The sequence below is a fragment of the Colius striatus genome, chromosome 16 (genome assembly GCF_028858725.1).
Source record: "Colius striatus isolate bColStr4 chromosome 16, bColStr4.1.hap1, whole genome shotgun sequence".
Taxonomy (NCBI): domain Eukaryota; kingdom Metazoa; phylum Chordata; class Aves; order Coliiformes; family Coliidae; genus Colius; species Colius striatus.
In genome coordinates, this window is record NC_084774.1 from 8,070,301 (window position 1) to 8,084,400 (window position 14,100).

General features: G+C 55.1%; 1 protein-coding gene across 2 annotated transcripts; it reads right to left on the minus strand.

Annotated features, from left to right (window-relative positions):
- Positions 1-1,124: 1,124 nt before the first annotated feature.
- Positions 1,125-14,020, minus strand: TTI1 (TELO2 interacting protein 1). Of its 2 annotated transcripts, XM_010206460.2 has the most exons (7): positions 11,647-14,020; positions 10,985-11,155; positions 10,083-10,231; positions 9,168-9,308; positions 8,173-8,377; positions 7,382-7,469; positions 1,125-1,806 (listed from the first exon to the last, which is right to left on the minus strand). In XM_010206460.2, the coding sequence occupies exons 1-7, from the start codon at positions 13,910-13,912 to the stop codon at positions 1,590-1,592; spliced, it is 3,237 nt and encodes a 1,078-aa protein (XP_010204762.2). In that variant the 5' UTR covers positions 13,913-14,020; the 3' UTR covers positions 1,125-1,589. The 2 variants fall into 2 exon arrangements, with proteins under 2 accessions (XP_010204762.2, XP_061864980.1); XM_062008996.1 differs by lacking the exons at positions 1,125-1,806; positions 7,382-7,469; positions 8,173-8,377 and having other exon boundaries at positions 9,300-9,383.
- Positions 14,021-14,100: the final 80 nt, after the last annotated feature.

Genomic DNA, 14,100 nt, shown 5'->3' on the forward strand with positions numbered 1-14,100 from the left:
GTGCTGGCTGCGTGTGCCCGGCCGGCTCTGTGCACAGAGGGGTGGCTGGATGTGGGTTTCTCTGCTCCTGACCTGTGGGGAGGGGGCTGAGGGGCTGTGCCAGGGTGCTGCCCTCCCCTCGGGGCTCCTCAGGGTGCAGGGCAGTGCAGCAGCCTCAGGGCTCGGCTGAGACTGGCTGAGCTTAACATGCAAGTCACTGCTGGGCAGGAGCCTGCCTCATGAAAGCACCGTTTGCACCTGTCACTCTTCTGGCCATCACCCTGCTTCAGACAAAAGCAATTGACTGTGCCTGTGACAAAGCTGAGGCGATAAGGGAGCTGGGCAGGGCTGGGACGGGTGGCTGTGTGCCAGGGCACTGGGCACAGGGCCCGAGGCCACGGGGACAGTCCCTGGCAGCCTGGCAGGGCCACTGCTGCTGCCCAGAGCTGGCCAGGTCACAGGGCCCAGGGCACATGTGGGTGGCCCTGAAGCCCAGCAGTGGGAGGGGGCTTCTCACCAGCCCAGCCAGGGCTGATCCAAGCTGCAGGCACATGGCCCAGGCTGGCTGTGGCAATGTCTCTCTCACCCTGGCAGGAGGCAGAGCCGCTGAGACCCCTGGTCAGGGGGTGGTGCAGAGAGGAGAGGGTCTGGTGCAGCACAGAGCTGCTGGGTGCTGCTGCCTCAGCGTGAGCCCTGGGGGGCAGGAGCCAGCCTGGGCACCTGATGGATGAGTTTGATCCAGCGCTGCAACAACCCAGAACATTCTGCACCAGCCCCGAGGGTGCTTTGGAAAGCAAAGGTAATATTTCACCTTTCTGCCTCTCCTGTCTTCCCCTGTCAGATCAGCTCTGAAGGGTTCCTTTGTACAAAATCCAGCCCAGAGTTAAGCACTGAATAGCTATTAAAAAAAGCATGAAAGGGTAAAGGCTGAACTGCAGCCCTGTCCTGCCTGGTGGAAACTGCTGGTTTGTGTCCTTCCTGGAGAAGCAACCATGAGATCAGCCTGAACAAAACAAGGGAGACGGGGGAGGTGATCCCAGCTGTGGGGTGTGGGCAGGAGGAGCAGCCCCTCGGTCCCAACAGCTGAGATGTGTTTTAGATGCTCACCCAGGACCCACAACAGTGATGCACAAAGCCTGTCCCATGTAACAACACTTTATTGCTTTGGGTTCTGCACTTCTGAGCTTGCTCCCGAACTTGATCAGGATCTGGCCTTTTGCACACAAAAGCACCACAAAGGGCTGAGTGGTGGGAAGCAACTTCTGGGGAAATCCCTCCCTTCATACCAAAGAACTTGATGTGCCACAGCCCTGGGGCTTCTCTCCAGCACCATGTGCAGAGAACCACCAGTCTGGAGGACCTGGGGCAATGTCCCCACCTCATCCTCAACTGTGCTTTAAAAATACATCTTTGCCCCTGGGGAAGGTGCCTGGAGCAGGGCCCCAGCCTGGGCCCATCCTTCCTCAGCCCCTGGGGAAGGTGCCTGGAGCAGGGCCCCAGCCTGGGCCATCCTTCCTCGGCCCCAGAACCATTTGGGGCCTGAGGGCCTCTTCCCTGGCGAGCTCTGTCCCGGCCGTTCCTCTCTCCCCTCCCTGCTGCTCCTGGGTGTCTCAGGGTGGAGGTGTCTCTGTTGAGCTCTCCCACTGCTGCAGCCTGTCCAGCAGCAGTAGCACGCTGTCGGTGAGGTCGTCCCGCTGCCTCCCCATCCCACTGAGCTGCGGCGGCCGCAGGCTGGCGTGGGGTGGCTGCCATGGCCTGGGGCACCACAGCTCGTTCAGCAGCAGCCAGGTGCTGTCAGGGTCCATGTGCATCAAGTGGAGAAAAACACTTTGAAAACAGTGGGAAGAAAGGAAAGAGGAGTAAGGAGAAGGTCTTGTGATTGGCACCCAACAGGGCCCTTACTGGAGGGCTGTGCAAAGCTTTGATGACGTCTCCAACCTCTGAGCTTGAACAGACCTGGAGGGTCATTAGAGCCATTAGAAGGGCTCCTCTGCCCAGCAGACAGCTCAGTGGTTTCTCATCTCTGGGCAAGTGGGAGAAAACCAGTTGTTATGCTGCACAGTAAGTGCCTGACATCAAACAGGCAGCTGGTGAATCCCTGGTCTGGGTGCTGTGGGCTGCTGCAGCCTCCCCACACCTGCCTGTGCTGCCTGCAGCGGGGGAGCCTGGGACCATCACTCCTGCAGAGCTCCTGAAAAGCTGTGTATGTTGTCCACCACCCTCTCTGCTTTTGGGGGAGTGACGGGGTCAGCCCAACTGGACTGTTCTTCCTTTCAGAGGTGGTAGAGCCAAGGCTCTTTCAAGCTGCATTCTCTGCCAAGGGCTCTCTGCTCACCTGAGGGCTACCCTCATTCCAGGTTCTTATTGGCTGCCTCCAAAGCTTCTTCCTTCAGCACAGCACCTTTCCCAAAGCAGGATTTTGTCAGAAAAACAAAGCCCAAAAAACTTAATTAACATGAGAGTGGAGGAAGAGAGGAATGGCAACTTCCTCTGAAGCTCAACCGCTGTGTGGTGGCTTTTCCCTTTGAATTTCAATGCCCCAGGGCCAGATGGGGGGTTGACTTTTGAGTGTGCACTTCACACTCCAGCTGTGAGCTGCTGTAGATGCTGGTCAGTCCTGCTGGAGGGCCAGAAATGAGCAAATGGCTGATGTGGGTGACCTGGGCTTAGTGGTTGGAGTCAATGATCTTAAAGGGCTTTTCCAACCAAAACGATTCTGTGATTTCTTCCTTCCAGGAACCTTTAGGCTCAGTTGGGTCTGTGTCAGGGTTTAATGCACTGAAGGTGTACTGGGCTTAACTGGCATGAAATTCTCTGCCTGTGCCATGTACAACATCAACTAGAATGTTGAGGGTGTCTGGACAGTGATGAACCCTCTGTGCTCCCACAGACTGGAGCATCAAACTTATGGGTCAGCTTTCTGAGACCTCAGTCACCACCCAGCCCCATCATCTTCAGGTCTGTAGTTTCCACTGACTCTGTGGGGCTGTGAGAAGCACAGCTGAGTGAGGACATGGGCAGAGAAATCAGAGGGCAGATCTGTCTCTGATTCCCCAGCAAGCACAGGACAGAAATCTCTCAAATGAAGGATCACCTGCCACAAAATCCAGACCCAACTCCTGTCAAAACCACCCTGAAGAACTTTTATCCCCAAATTGAGCTGCAGGAATCCCTTTTAGAAGCTCTCTCTGAAAGGGGGTGCAGCGCTGTGGGTAACCTGGAGAAGCACACAGATGGCTGGAGGCTCTAGAAAACTCCCTCACCTCTCCACAGTTACCTTGTGGCTGTGTGACTCATCCCCTGAGCAGCCAGTTGTTGCCTTTGCCTGTCTCTGTGCAGGTCTCTAAGCAGCAATGGGCACAGATTTTGGCAGTGTCCCCTCCTGAAGGTGCCTGTGGTGCCTATCTGTCTGTTCCAGAGGAATGCTGCTTGAACCTGCTCCAAAAGTGACAGCTCAGCTGGCAACAGCAGCATCAGCATCTGCCTTCCTCCTGGGGCACAGCCTGGTACAGGCTCTGCTCCTAGCCGTGGCACTGCAAAAGGGGTGACTGGCCTGTGTGCCAGTCTCTGGGTCCCAGGCTGGAGCTTGCACCAGCTCTCCAAGCCCTGCCAGGTGCTCTCTTGCCCATGACAGCAGGCATGGGCAGCTCTGCCTGCCCACAAACAGCAGGTCCCAGTGGTTTCCCCCAGCTTAGGATGGGCTGCTGCTGCTGGGCAGCTGCACAGAAAGAGTCCTCACTCCTTACAGCTGGGGTGGATGGAGCCAGGCAAGAGATGAGCCTCTGAGAAGTAAACCTGGGCACAGGGAACATGATTCACCTGGCTTCTGCTTCCCCAGCATGTGCACAACTTTTTACCTCCTGTATTCCCAGCAAGGATACTCTGCCCTCCAGCTGGGGTTGGCTGCTCTGGAGGGTGCAGCCCTCAGGAGATTAGCTGGACCCTGGAGAACTCAGCTGCCTCTTGTGCCTGTGATGGCCTGAGGTGAGTGATAATCTCCCTGTAACCCAGAGTGCTGTGCAGCTTAAAGAACAACTTCACTTCTGCCTTTTCAAACTAACTCTGGGGTAGTTCCTAAGCAACCTGTTTCCATGGCAAAGGAACCTGGGGTTAACCCAGCTTTGTTTTCTGTTGTTGCCTTTTTATTTTTTCACTTAAATATCATTTTATTGACTTTTGCCTTGTGCAGGTGGCTGTTCTAGTGCAATTCAGCCCAGCTTCTGGAAGACATCTGTCAGAAATACCCAACAAACTACACAAACCAAAAGAGGTATGCTGGGTGATCAACTTTGGTATCTGAAAGGGTCCAAAAATAGCTCATATTTGTTCCAGGTATGCTCAACAACTTTCTCTACTAGCACAAAGCACAGCTGGGCTGTTGTGTTGCCTTGTCTTTTCCCAAGCTCCAAGCAAAGCACAGCACAGTGAACAGGCAGGTGAGAGGACAAGCTCTCGATGCACTTCATCAGAGTCTGCAGTAAGAACTGGGGGAAATGTTACTGTGTTCTGCAAAAACCCTTATTCCTCTGCAGGCTGCTGAGTGAGAGGTCAGATGGGCAAGTTCTCAGGCTGCAGACACTTACAAGGAACTGCCTGTACATTCCAAACCAGTCCCAACTGCAGAGATGGAGAACTGTTTGTGAAGCGCTGGCAGAGGCCAATGACAATTTCTTACTCCTTTTCCTTCAAGGCTTTTTTCCTCCAGCTGAAAAAGTTGTCAGGGGTGGTGCAACTTCACAGATTGATGAGAAGCTCAGATTTGCACAATGTGACTTTCAGGTTACCCCTCCTTTCCCCCTGCCTTGCCCCCACACCACCCTGGAGCTACTCACTTGCAGTTGCATTGGCTTCCTTTCAGTGGAAGGGAAGGTGTAGCCAGTGTTCCCTGGCTTTCTCAGCAGCTTTGTGTATTTTTAGTGGGGTTTTTTTTTAAAGCTTTGGCTAATATTCCTCTCCTGGTATACTCCCAGCAGTCATCTTACAATAAAGCCTATTGTCCCATTTCTCTTCCTCAGACATGCTGCAGTTCTGTTTTCCCCAGCATCTATTTTTGCCTGTTGAGTATTGCATGAAGCTGCAGTTACAAAATTCACTTACTCCCACTGGTTCATCAAATAAAACTACAGGGTCCCATAAATGGGATTAGGCAGCCTCCTTGGGGCATGATAACATCCCTGGATGACAGCCAAAACTCCTTTCTTGGTCTTTTTTTCTTCTCTCCTGCTTTTTTCCTGTCTCTCCAGCACTTTGGGCAACCATCCCTGCTTAGCCCTTTGCATACCCACAGTTACTGACTTTGTGAGACCTGACCTTGTTCCTGGCAGGTCACACCTCACGAGCTGAGTAAGAATCCAAGGAGCTGAGCAAAGGCCAGTTAGTATAAATCACCATGGCAAGCTGATTCCCAGTGTCTTTTTACCTTGCATGATTTCTGCAGTGATAAAGCTGAGTTATGTGACGTGTGTTGGCACTAGGGCTGTGGCTAAGATTAGTTCTGGTCCATCTGTTTTTAGAAGCATTTAAAATGCAGAATTGTTCATATATCAGGCTGGTAACACTGCCCTTGCCTGGGTGGAAAAGGCCTTACATGTGACAGTCTGTGTCAGTTTGCAGGAGTCCTTTCAGGATTGTGGAGAACAAGGACCAGAGCTTACAGGAACCTGGTGGTCAAGGAGCTGGAGGAAGGAAACTGGAGGGTGGCTGAGGAATGATTCTTCTCCTGGAGCTGATGGTTCAGGTACAAACCAATCCTGACTTTTCCATGCTGACACCTCAAACCATGTGCTATAAAGTGGTTGTGACATGTTTAACTGATCTGTCAGGGCCCTGAGATCAGATCACACAGGGCTGAACTCAAACCAACCTAAACCAGCACTACAAGTGCTGCCAGATGCGCTGTGAGGACCAGGCCAGAGTGGTGTATGTCTCAGTGCACACGTGTCTGGCCACCTGAGCTGCTCACAGCAAGCAATGTGGGTGCACTGACAGCATGGGGGGAGCAGGGCAACACGAGCACCTTTCCCTTAAAATAAAACTGAACTTACATCCAGGAGAAAAATGTTATTTGCCCTGAACTTTGCTGCCCTTTTCCTCCAACAACAGTAAGTTTGCTTCACAATGTAGCTCCAAATGACCCCATCCCACCCCAGGGCTAATTCAGTATTTCCCCCACCACTGCTGCAGGGGGGGTGGAAATTGCACAGCTTTTCAGTCTGCTTTGTTAATGACTTAAAAGCTTAAGACTCCACATCTCTGGACAAATCCTGGTGTTCTGCTTTCCGTTTCAGCGTTGCTTACACAGCCCAACACTTCTATTGTGTGCAGGGTATGCAAGCCTCCAGCGAGGAGCCCCTCTGCAGAACAAACGCTGCTGACGCCTGCTGCGCTGCCATAACAGCCACTAAGGTAAAAATAAACCCACTCTCACCAGTGCAGGAATACAAACAAAGGTACAGCTACAGCTTCTAAGAGCCTGCTCCCTCCATGCTGCTGCCCAGCCACACAAAAGCCCTTTGTCACAGGCTGCACCCCGGGGAGGCCACGGGCAGCCCTCCCATTCCGGACCTGCCCACTGGCTTCTGCCCCGCTGGGGAGGGGGTGAAGTGGCCACACAGAAAGAGGAAGGGCTTTTCCCCCTGTCCTTCAGCAGAGGCAGAGCTGCACAGCTTGCTTACTTGCCATGTTCTGGGACTGGCCTCCTTTTGTCTGTTGAAATCTCTGGCCTTGTTTCCAGGTGACAACATCTGACAACAGTGATTTCTTACCCTGACCACAGGAATGTGCTGAGCAGCATTTTGTACACCAAGCAGCAAAGTATGGTTGTCAACACTTCCCTGAACTGTTTGTGCTCTTTTAACCTCTCCCAGCCTCCTCTGAGCAAGGCTGGTACCAAGACAGCTTCCCAAACTCCAGTGCACTTGGCAGAGCCTGGGTTGGTGGAACCACAGGAGCCCAGGGAAAACAGAAGGATGACAGAAGTAAATCCCCTGGCCTGCAGGAGGTATGAAGTGATAAAATACTTGGGAATGTCTGGCACACTCTCACACAGCTGACTTCCCTTCTGTGATTCTATGCCACCGGTGGGCCAAGAGCTCCAAGTGTCCCAGCATAGAAAGCAGATAGAAAAGAGCAGGTAGCACATCTTCCCCCTCTGTCCCCAGATGCAGTGCAGGGTAATCTGAAGGTCAAGTGCAACTCAAGGGCAAGCTGACCTTTCTGGCTCATTTTGAGTAGTAACTGACACTTCAGCTGAGAAAGGGGTTTTAACCCCCATGAGACCCTGATGTACAGGACTGAAATGCTGGATGGAGGAAGGGAGAGGTGGAAAAGGAAAGGGGTTACTGTGCTCCCCCTACCCCACATAATTTGCACACCTGATACACCTGCATTGAGGAAACATTACCTCTGGGCAGCTTCTTGCAGTTTCAGGGGTTGCTTGGCACTGAGGTAAGTCAGGCAGGCACCTGCCACTTTATTCAGGTCACTCTCGCCTGCAGAAATGGAACAGAAAAGAAGGGTAGGAGGTGACCTACTCAGTGGCTGCTGCCTAACAGAATCAGCTCTAAATTGGCAGCAAGAGGCTTCTGAGGCTTTGAACTGTCTGACCCTGAGCTCTTCTGACCTCACCTGTTCAAGTGTGTTGCTGCAAAGCTAGGAAAGCAATCGAGGGCATTGAGAGAGGAAAAGAGCAACTAGCCAGCAGGCTTCTCCCCTGTCACAGCCAGCTCCAGAAACTTAACCTGGGAGAACTTCAGAGAGTCTAATTCAGTAGAGGAACGTGATGTGCTGCATTTAAAGGGTCACCCAGAGGGATGCCCCAAAATGGAACTAGTCAAGTTAGCCAGAAGTTTTCTCTGGGCTCCAGTCCTTCAGCTAAGAACAAGGCATGGCCCAGCTGCAGCAAGCCAGGCACAACACTTGTCATGCAGAAGTGAGATGAGCAGAGAGATTCTGCAATGGGAATGTTCTCTCCCATTCACTCCCACAAGAGCAACCAGTCCCTCTGTACAGAGCTCTGAAAGAGGATGGATCAAGGCCCAGAAGGACCTAAAAGGGATGGAGAAGGTCAGGAAATCAGACCCACAGGGCAGCAGAAGGATAAGAAGCAAGTGCAAGCCTGGTCAGCTGCAATGAAAGGAGAAGAGGTGAGTCTGGCAGTGACCTCAGGTAACCTGTGCTGCCCCTGGTACTTACCCATGTCCAGCTTCTCGCACAGAGAGCCCAGTCCCTGCAGCACAGCCAACTGCAGCTTGAAGGCAAGTGTGTGGGTGTACATAGGCCCTGCTCTGGCACTGGCTGGGGCTTGGCTGAGGAGGGAACTGGTCAGCTTAGGCAGGACATCTTTGGAGAACCTCTGCCTCAGAAAGTCCCCACACTTGTCAGCCAGGGTACACAGCACCTAGAGGAGAAAGGTCAGTTATAGGAGGGTGGGTGCACATACAGGTCTGGGGGGGGGTTGCTCAGCAAGCCACACCACCTGGGGATAAGGCATTCACTCTCCCTTGACCATGTTTTAGTAGCTGAGAGCAATGTGCCCATATCTGCCAGTTTCCACTGCTGGGCTGAAGGTGAATGCTTGACTGAGAGGCTGAGTGACCTGAACCTCACTCCGTTTCACGTGGTGTTCTAAACTGAGCCTCCCTCCGTGCAGGGGAGGAATCCTTGTGAAACCCTGGGGCTGGCAACCTCTGCAAACATGCTGTCCAGTGTGAGTCAGGAGGAGAATGCAGGCAGTTGGCACGGTCAGGAGCTCTTTAACAATGCCATTAAGGGGCTAAGTCTTCACTTAACCTCTCCGTGCCAATGCCTCAATTGTGAAATAATCCCTTCTCTTCAGCCTAAGACTTTCACAGGGGGGTGGTGAGACTGTGGCTCCAGCAAAGGCAAGTTGCACTATATGGTGCCTCTGAGAGCTGCTTAGGCAGTAAAAGAAGTGTTTTCCTCCTCCCTGCAGTAGCCACTGATGTTGCTGTTTGCCCCAGGAGCAGTGTCAAGGTGCTGTCTGTGGACAAGCTGCAGTGGGTGTGGTACAAACCTATGCACTGCAGGGTGGTGACCCTGTGTTCTGAACCACAGTTAAAAAACCACTCCACCAGCTTAGTGCTTCTCTCACAGGCCACAACAATGCCTGAACCACCTGCCTACTAAGCACCAGCTTGAAGGCTGCTGGCAGAGACTTGCTGCTGTACCTTGAAGGCTCTGAGCACTGCCAGAGGGTCATCACTAATCAGGCGGGTGACGAGAGCTGGCCACACACGGTGAGCCATGGGCAGCAGATGGTTTCCGTGAGGATGCAGCACAGTTACACAGAGCTCCAGCACGTCCAGGACCTGGGCAGCAAGGGCAGGTAACAGACTTTCAGAATGCTACAGCGCTGGGCACTCAGGTGCATCCCCAGTGTTGCGCTGGGGAGACAGAAGAAGGAAGAGTTTTAATACCAAAGGGCTGGGTTTTACCTCAGCATGAGCTGGGATAACTGAACACAGGCCTGTTTGGAAAGGGGCAAGCAGCACAACTTGTGCTGGGCTACAAAGCCAGACTGGGACTGCTGGTCTGACCCTCGGGCCCCAGTGCTCCTGCAGCATGGCATGGATCACCTGGCAGGGCTGGGGCCTCCCTGCTGCCAATCTGGGTTATGCCTCTGCTGCATTTTCTGTCTTTGCAGTTTAAAAGGAGGCCACCTTCAAAGGATTTTTATGATTAAAAAAACCCAGGGTTCTTAGCCCTGTTTATCATCATCCCAGCAACTTCAAACACGTTCATGAGTCTGTGCACTGCAGTCAGAGCGAGGGGGAGGGGAGGGGAGGCTGAGGTGGGAGGAGGACACCGGCTTCCTCTACCACGGGCTGAGGCACAAGACTTATCACGAGAATCGAGGGAAGGTGCCTGATACAAAGCCACCCTTGAGGTCCTGTGCAGCCTATCTGCCATTCCTAAACCAGCCTGTGCCCAGGTGACTGTCTCCTGGTCTCTCGCCAGCCTTGCAGGGTCTGTCCTGAACAGCAACAGCAGCCTCCTGAGGACAGGAGCCCAGCACACACCGTGCCTGTGCCACCCACCCCCTCCCAGGCACCACCCAGCCCCTGGAGCCACCGCTGACCGACCTTGAGCCGCACTCGGAGGCTCCTGTCAGAGAGCAGGTGGATGCACCTCTCCAGCACAGCTTTGGCCAGCTCAGCGTGGCTGGGCAGGGCAGCTTCTCCTTCCGCAGCAGAGTTGTCTGGCTCCGGCTTAGCAAGGACAGGAACCTCAGCTGGAGGACAAAAGCATTACCTCAGCATTGAAAGCGACTCAGATGAAGATGCCCACCCACAGCTGCTCTGCAACCTCCCAGGGAGGCCTCTGGCATCCTTTAGTGCATGATGGACACAGTCCACAGTTCTGGGAGTCACATGTCAGATCAGTCAGGAGGGTGGGACTGGAGGAGGTTTGCTTTCTTTACTGGACAATGCAGCTGGTCTGACATTTGCAGTCTCTGCTCACCATGGACTTACTTCCCATTGATTTGTATTAAAAATGAAAAGCCTGAGTATTTAAAGGTGAAGTATTTAAAGGTCAGGATTGCAGCACAGCACAGTGAAGTTCCCTCTGTGAATGTCTGCAGGGCCTGCCAAGGCCAAGTGAGAAGGGAGTGGTGGCATCATTAGCCAGGAGAAAACAGTACAGGGATTCCCAAGGGAGGGCAAAGAAAACACAGCAGGATCCCAGAAAGAGGAAACTTTGGGTCCTGAACACAAACAAGGTAAGGAAGAACACAGTGTACTTGTGTCTGAGAGCCAGACCAGCCTCCATCTACAAACATTTCACACCCTCCTTGCACAGAACAGCAGGAGCAGCCAGCAGCACCCGCCCCGAGCTGCGGTCAGCAAAAAGCACACCCGAAGCGGGCAGGACTGTGCTGGGCTTTCAGCCTGGCCCCAAGTCCCTGTCTGACAACAGGAAACTCAGATGTCACTGTCTGTCTCGAAACTGAACACACTCCTCTCCAGTCTTACGCAGTACTGACCTGCCTCCTCCTCCTCCTCTGTGTCAGGAAGGTTGCCCTCTGCAATCTGCTTCTGTCTGACGTAGTCAAGGAAGAATCGTTGCACCTCGTGCCTCGTCAGCACCCGCTGCCCCTGGGACACCGGCCTGCTCTGCCTCTGCTCCTCACTGCAGCTTGACCCAAACCACTGCACTGCAAAAGAGCGACCGACACGTCACTGAGCAGCCACCAACCCCTCCTGCAAGGCAGCACGGGACCATGGATTCCTTCAGAGAGGAACAGGACTCCCCACGTTTTGTGGGACTGAGCTACAGAGTCAGGCAGCTGCTGTCACATCCCTGGGACCTCCCTGATGGCAAGAAAAGGCTAAAACCCCAATGTAGAAAGGAAAACACTCACGTGCTCCTACAGAGCATGGATGGGAGCAGCAGAGCTCTCCTTTCTCCACCACTAAAGGCTGTGTTCCTGCAAGTCTGCAGGCCAGGCAACCAGAAACTGGTTGGGGAGAGGGGAAACTCTTGGTGATCTTTGCTCAAGAGCTGGCCCACGCAGCAAGGCAAAGCTGCCACCACGCTGCAGGACCTCAGCTGCTTGGAATCTCCCAGGACAAGTGGAAAGCTCAGAGACAAGTGCCCTTGACTATGGTATGACTAAGTTACTCAAAGTAATCATCGCTCAGGTACCTAATGCTGTCATCACTGAGTGCAGGACCCCGAGGAAAGTGGCAGCCTGGTTACTGTAAGACTGATCCAACGCAGACAGGACGTCTTGGATGACATCTTCTACCAGTGGCAGCAAGCTGGCATCTGAATGCCTCAGCATAGTGTCCAGGACCTGGGAAGCGTGTGACTGATGTGCCAGCTGGCGCAAGCTCAGGGAAATCCCATTCACCAGATAGTCAGAGTTGTCATTAATCAGACTCTGCAAGGACTCGTAAGCGCAGGCCTCGCAGATGTCAGCCAGCGTCCCCAGCGCCGTCTCGCTGATCAGCAGAGTCTTGTCTCCAGCCTTTTCCAGCACAGGGTAGAGCGCCGAGAGCAGCAGCAGCCGGAACTGCCTGCCCAGGACGGCGGCGAAGCAGCTCACGCCCTCCAGCTGGATGCAGATCTGCCAGATGTTGCTGTTCATGGTGCGGGCGGTGGCGCGCGGCTCCGGGGCCAGCAGGAGAACGCTGCTGCGCGTGCCTCCCGGGCGCTGCACCGGCTGCTCGGGGCTCATCTCCTCCGTGTCCAAGCTGGTGATCAGGTACCAGTTGGCCTGGGCCGTGTACTCGTCGAGGATGGACGTTACGGACGCCTGGAGATCCTCCGGGCTCGGTGCAGTGTCCCGTTGCTGAAGGACATCCACGGCCAGACCCGCGGCTCCCGCCAGCAGCTCGTTGAGGACCATGGCTGCCTGCTTCCTGTACGCCCCAGACTCCACATACAGCCCCAGGAAGTGATCCACCAGCAGATACAGGTTCCCGTAGTAGCCCAGGACGCGACACACTTGCTGCAGGAGCCGGAACACTCTCTCCTCCGCGAAGAAGCGGAAATGCTTCCTCTGCCTCGCGCCCCGTTGCAGGCAGGGCACCAGGGAGCCCGCGGGCCCGCCCCAGCGCCTGCCCTCCACCACCCGCACGTCGGTCACGTCCAGCTCCAGAACCTGCACCAGCGCCCTGGACAGACGCTGCAGGTGTGACACGGAGTTGAGGACGCAGCTGATCTTGGGGCCCAGCAGCTTCAGGTAGCCGAGCAGCAAGCTGAGAGTGGCCACCTTGCCCACGTCATCCTGGGAGTTCATCAGGCGAGGCAGCGCTGTGGCCAGGGAATGCAGGTTCTCGGAGAGGACATCGGTGAGAGCCCTGTTGTGTGCTACGAGCCCCTGCTCTGCAGTGCCCTGCAGAACCTCCTTACACCTGCTCTGGACTTCGCTGCTTTCATCGTTCACCAGCCCGACCAAGGCCTTTAGAAGATGACTGAACGAGTCTACCAGAGACCGACTGCAGTTCCTCAACAAGTGCTGGATCAGTTCCACCAGCTCCAGTCTCACTTTCCAGTGAGGGTGAACTGAAGAAAACCCAACTACTTTTTGCAGGAGGAGAGAGAGTTTCTCAGCAGTACTCCTACTCCAGTCGGGTCCCCTATGGACCATTAATTCCGATATCCTGCTTTGTTCCTCTGGCAGCTTTTCTTTCTTCTTTGGGATCCTGGCTAGCTGTGTGTCTGCCATCACCAACCCAACCACCAGATAAAAGAGCCTGATGGCAGCAACAGTGCTTTTGTGACCTTGTTTGATGTCTCCAGTAATAACGCGAGACAGGGTTATGGAAATCCCGGGCAGAAACGAAGCAAACAAATCCCCACAGTGCTGTGCCTCATCCTCATCCAGCTGCCGATGCTCCTGGCAGTCGCACTGCAGAACTAGCACCTGTAAGCACTTCAAAGCAGAGAGTTTAATTTGCTTGGCTTTTTCTTGCTCAGCTAGGCCCAGAAGCAAAGACACCGCAAATCCTAAGAGAGGGAGGGTGGAGGGTTGATACAGGGACATGACGACGTCGCCGTAAGCCGAGTGCATCAGGGTGTGCAGCGCCTGGATGACGGCCAGCTTCAGCTCCTCGGACGGCGAGGCCGCCGTGCCCGAGCCTGCTGGGGCCGAGAGGCACGTGCAGAGCTCCGAGAAAAGCTCCTGCAGCAGCTCCGGCTTCTTCACGCACGTCGCTGCGAGGACCGAGGCCGCGCACTGCACCACGCTCAGCACCACGCGCTCCGGCTTGGGCCCCGGCACCTTCAGGGCGAAGCGCAGCGGGAACAGCACGTACTCCTGCAGCTGCTGCAGCGCCGGGGCGCTCACAGCCGCCAGCCGGGCCTGCAGCCGCCACACGTTCTCCGCCGTCTGCGCCCGCGTCAGCTGCACGCACGCGGGCCGCAGGGCCCCGAACGCCTCCTGCGGGGTGTCGAACACGGCCATGGCCGGGCAGCGCGGCGGGCGGAGGCCGCAGCCGGGTCCCGAGGCCCGAGGGGCTCCGGCCGGGGCGGGGCCCGGGGCGCGCGCGCCTACCTGCAGCCGGAGCGGGGCGGCCCCGCGCCGGAAGTGACGCAGCGGCGGCCGCGGGCGGCAGCGCGACAAAGCGCCTCCCGCGGCCCCGGCAGGAGCGT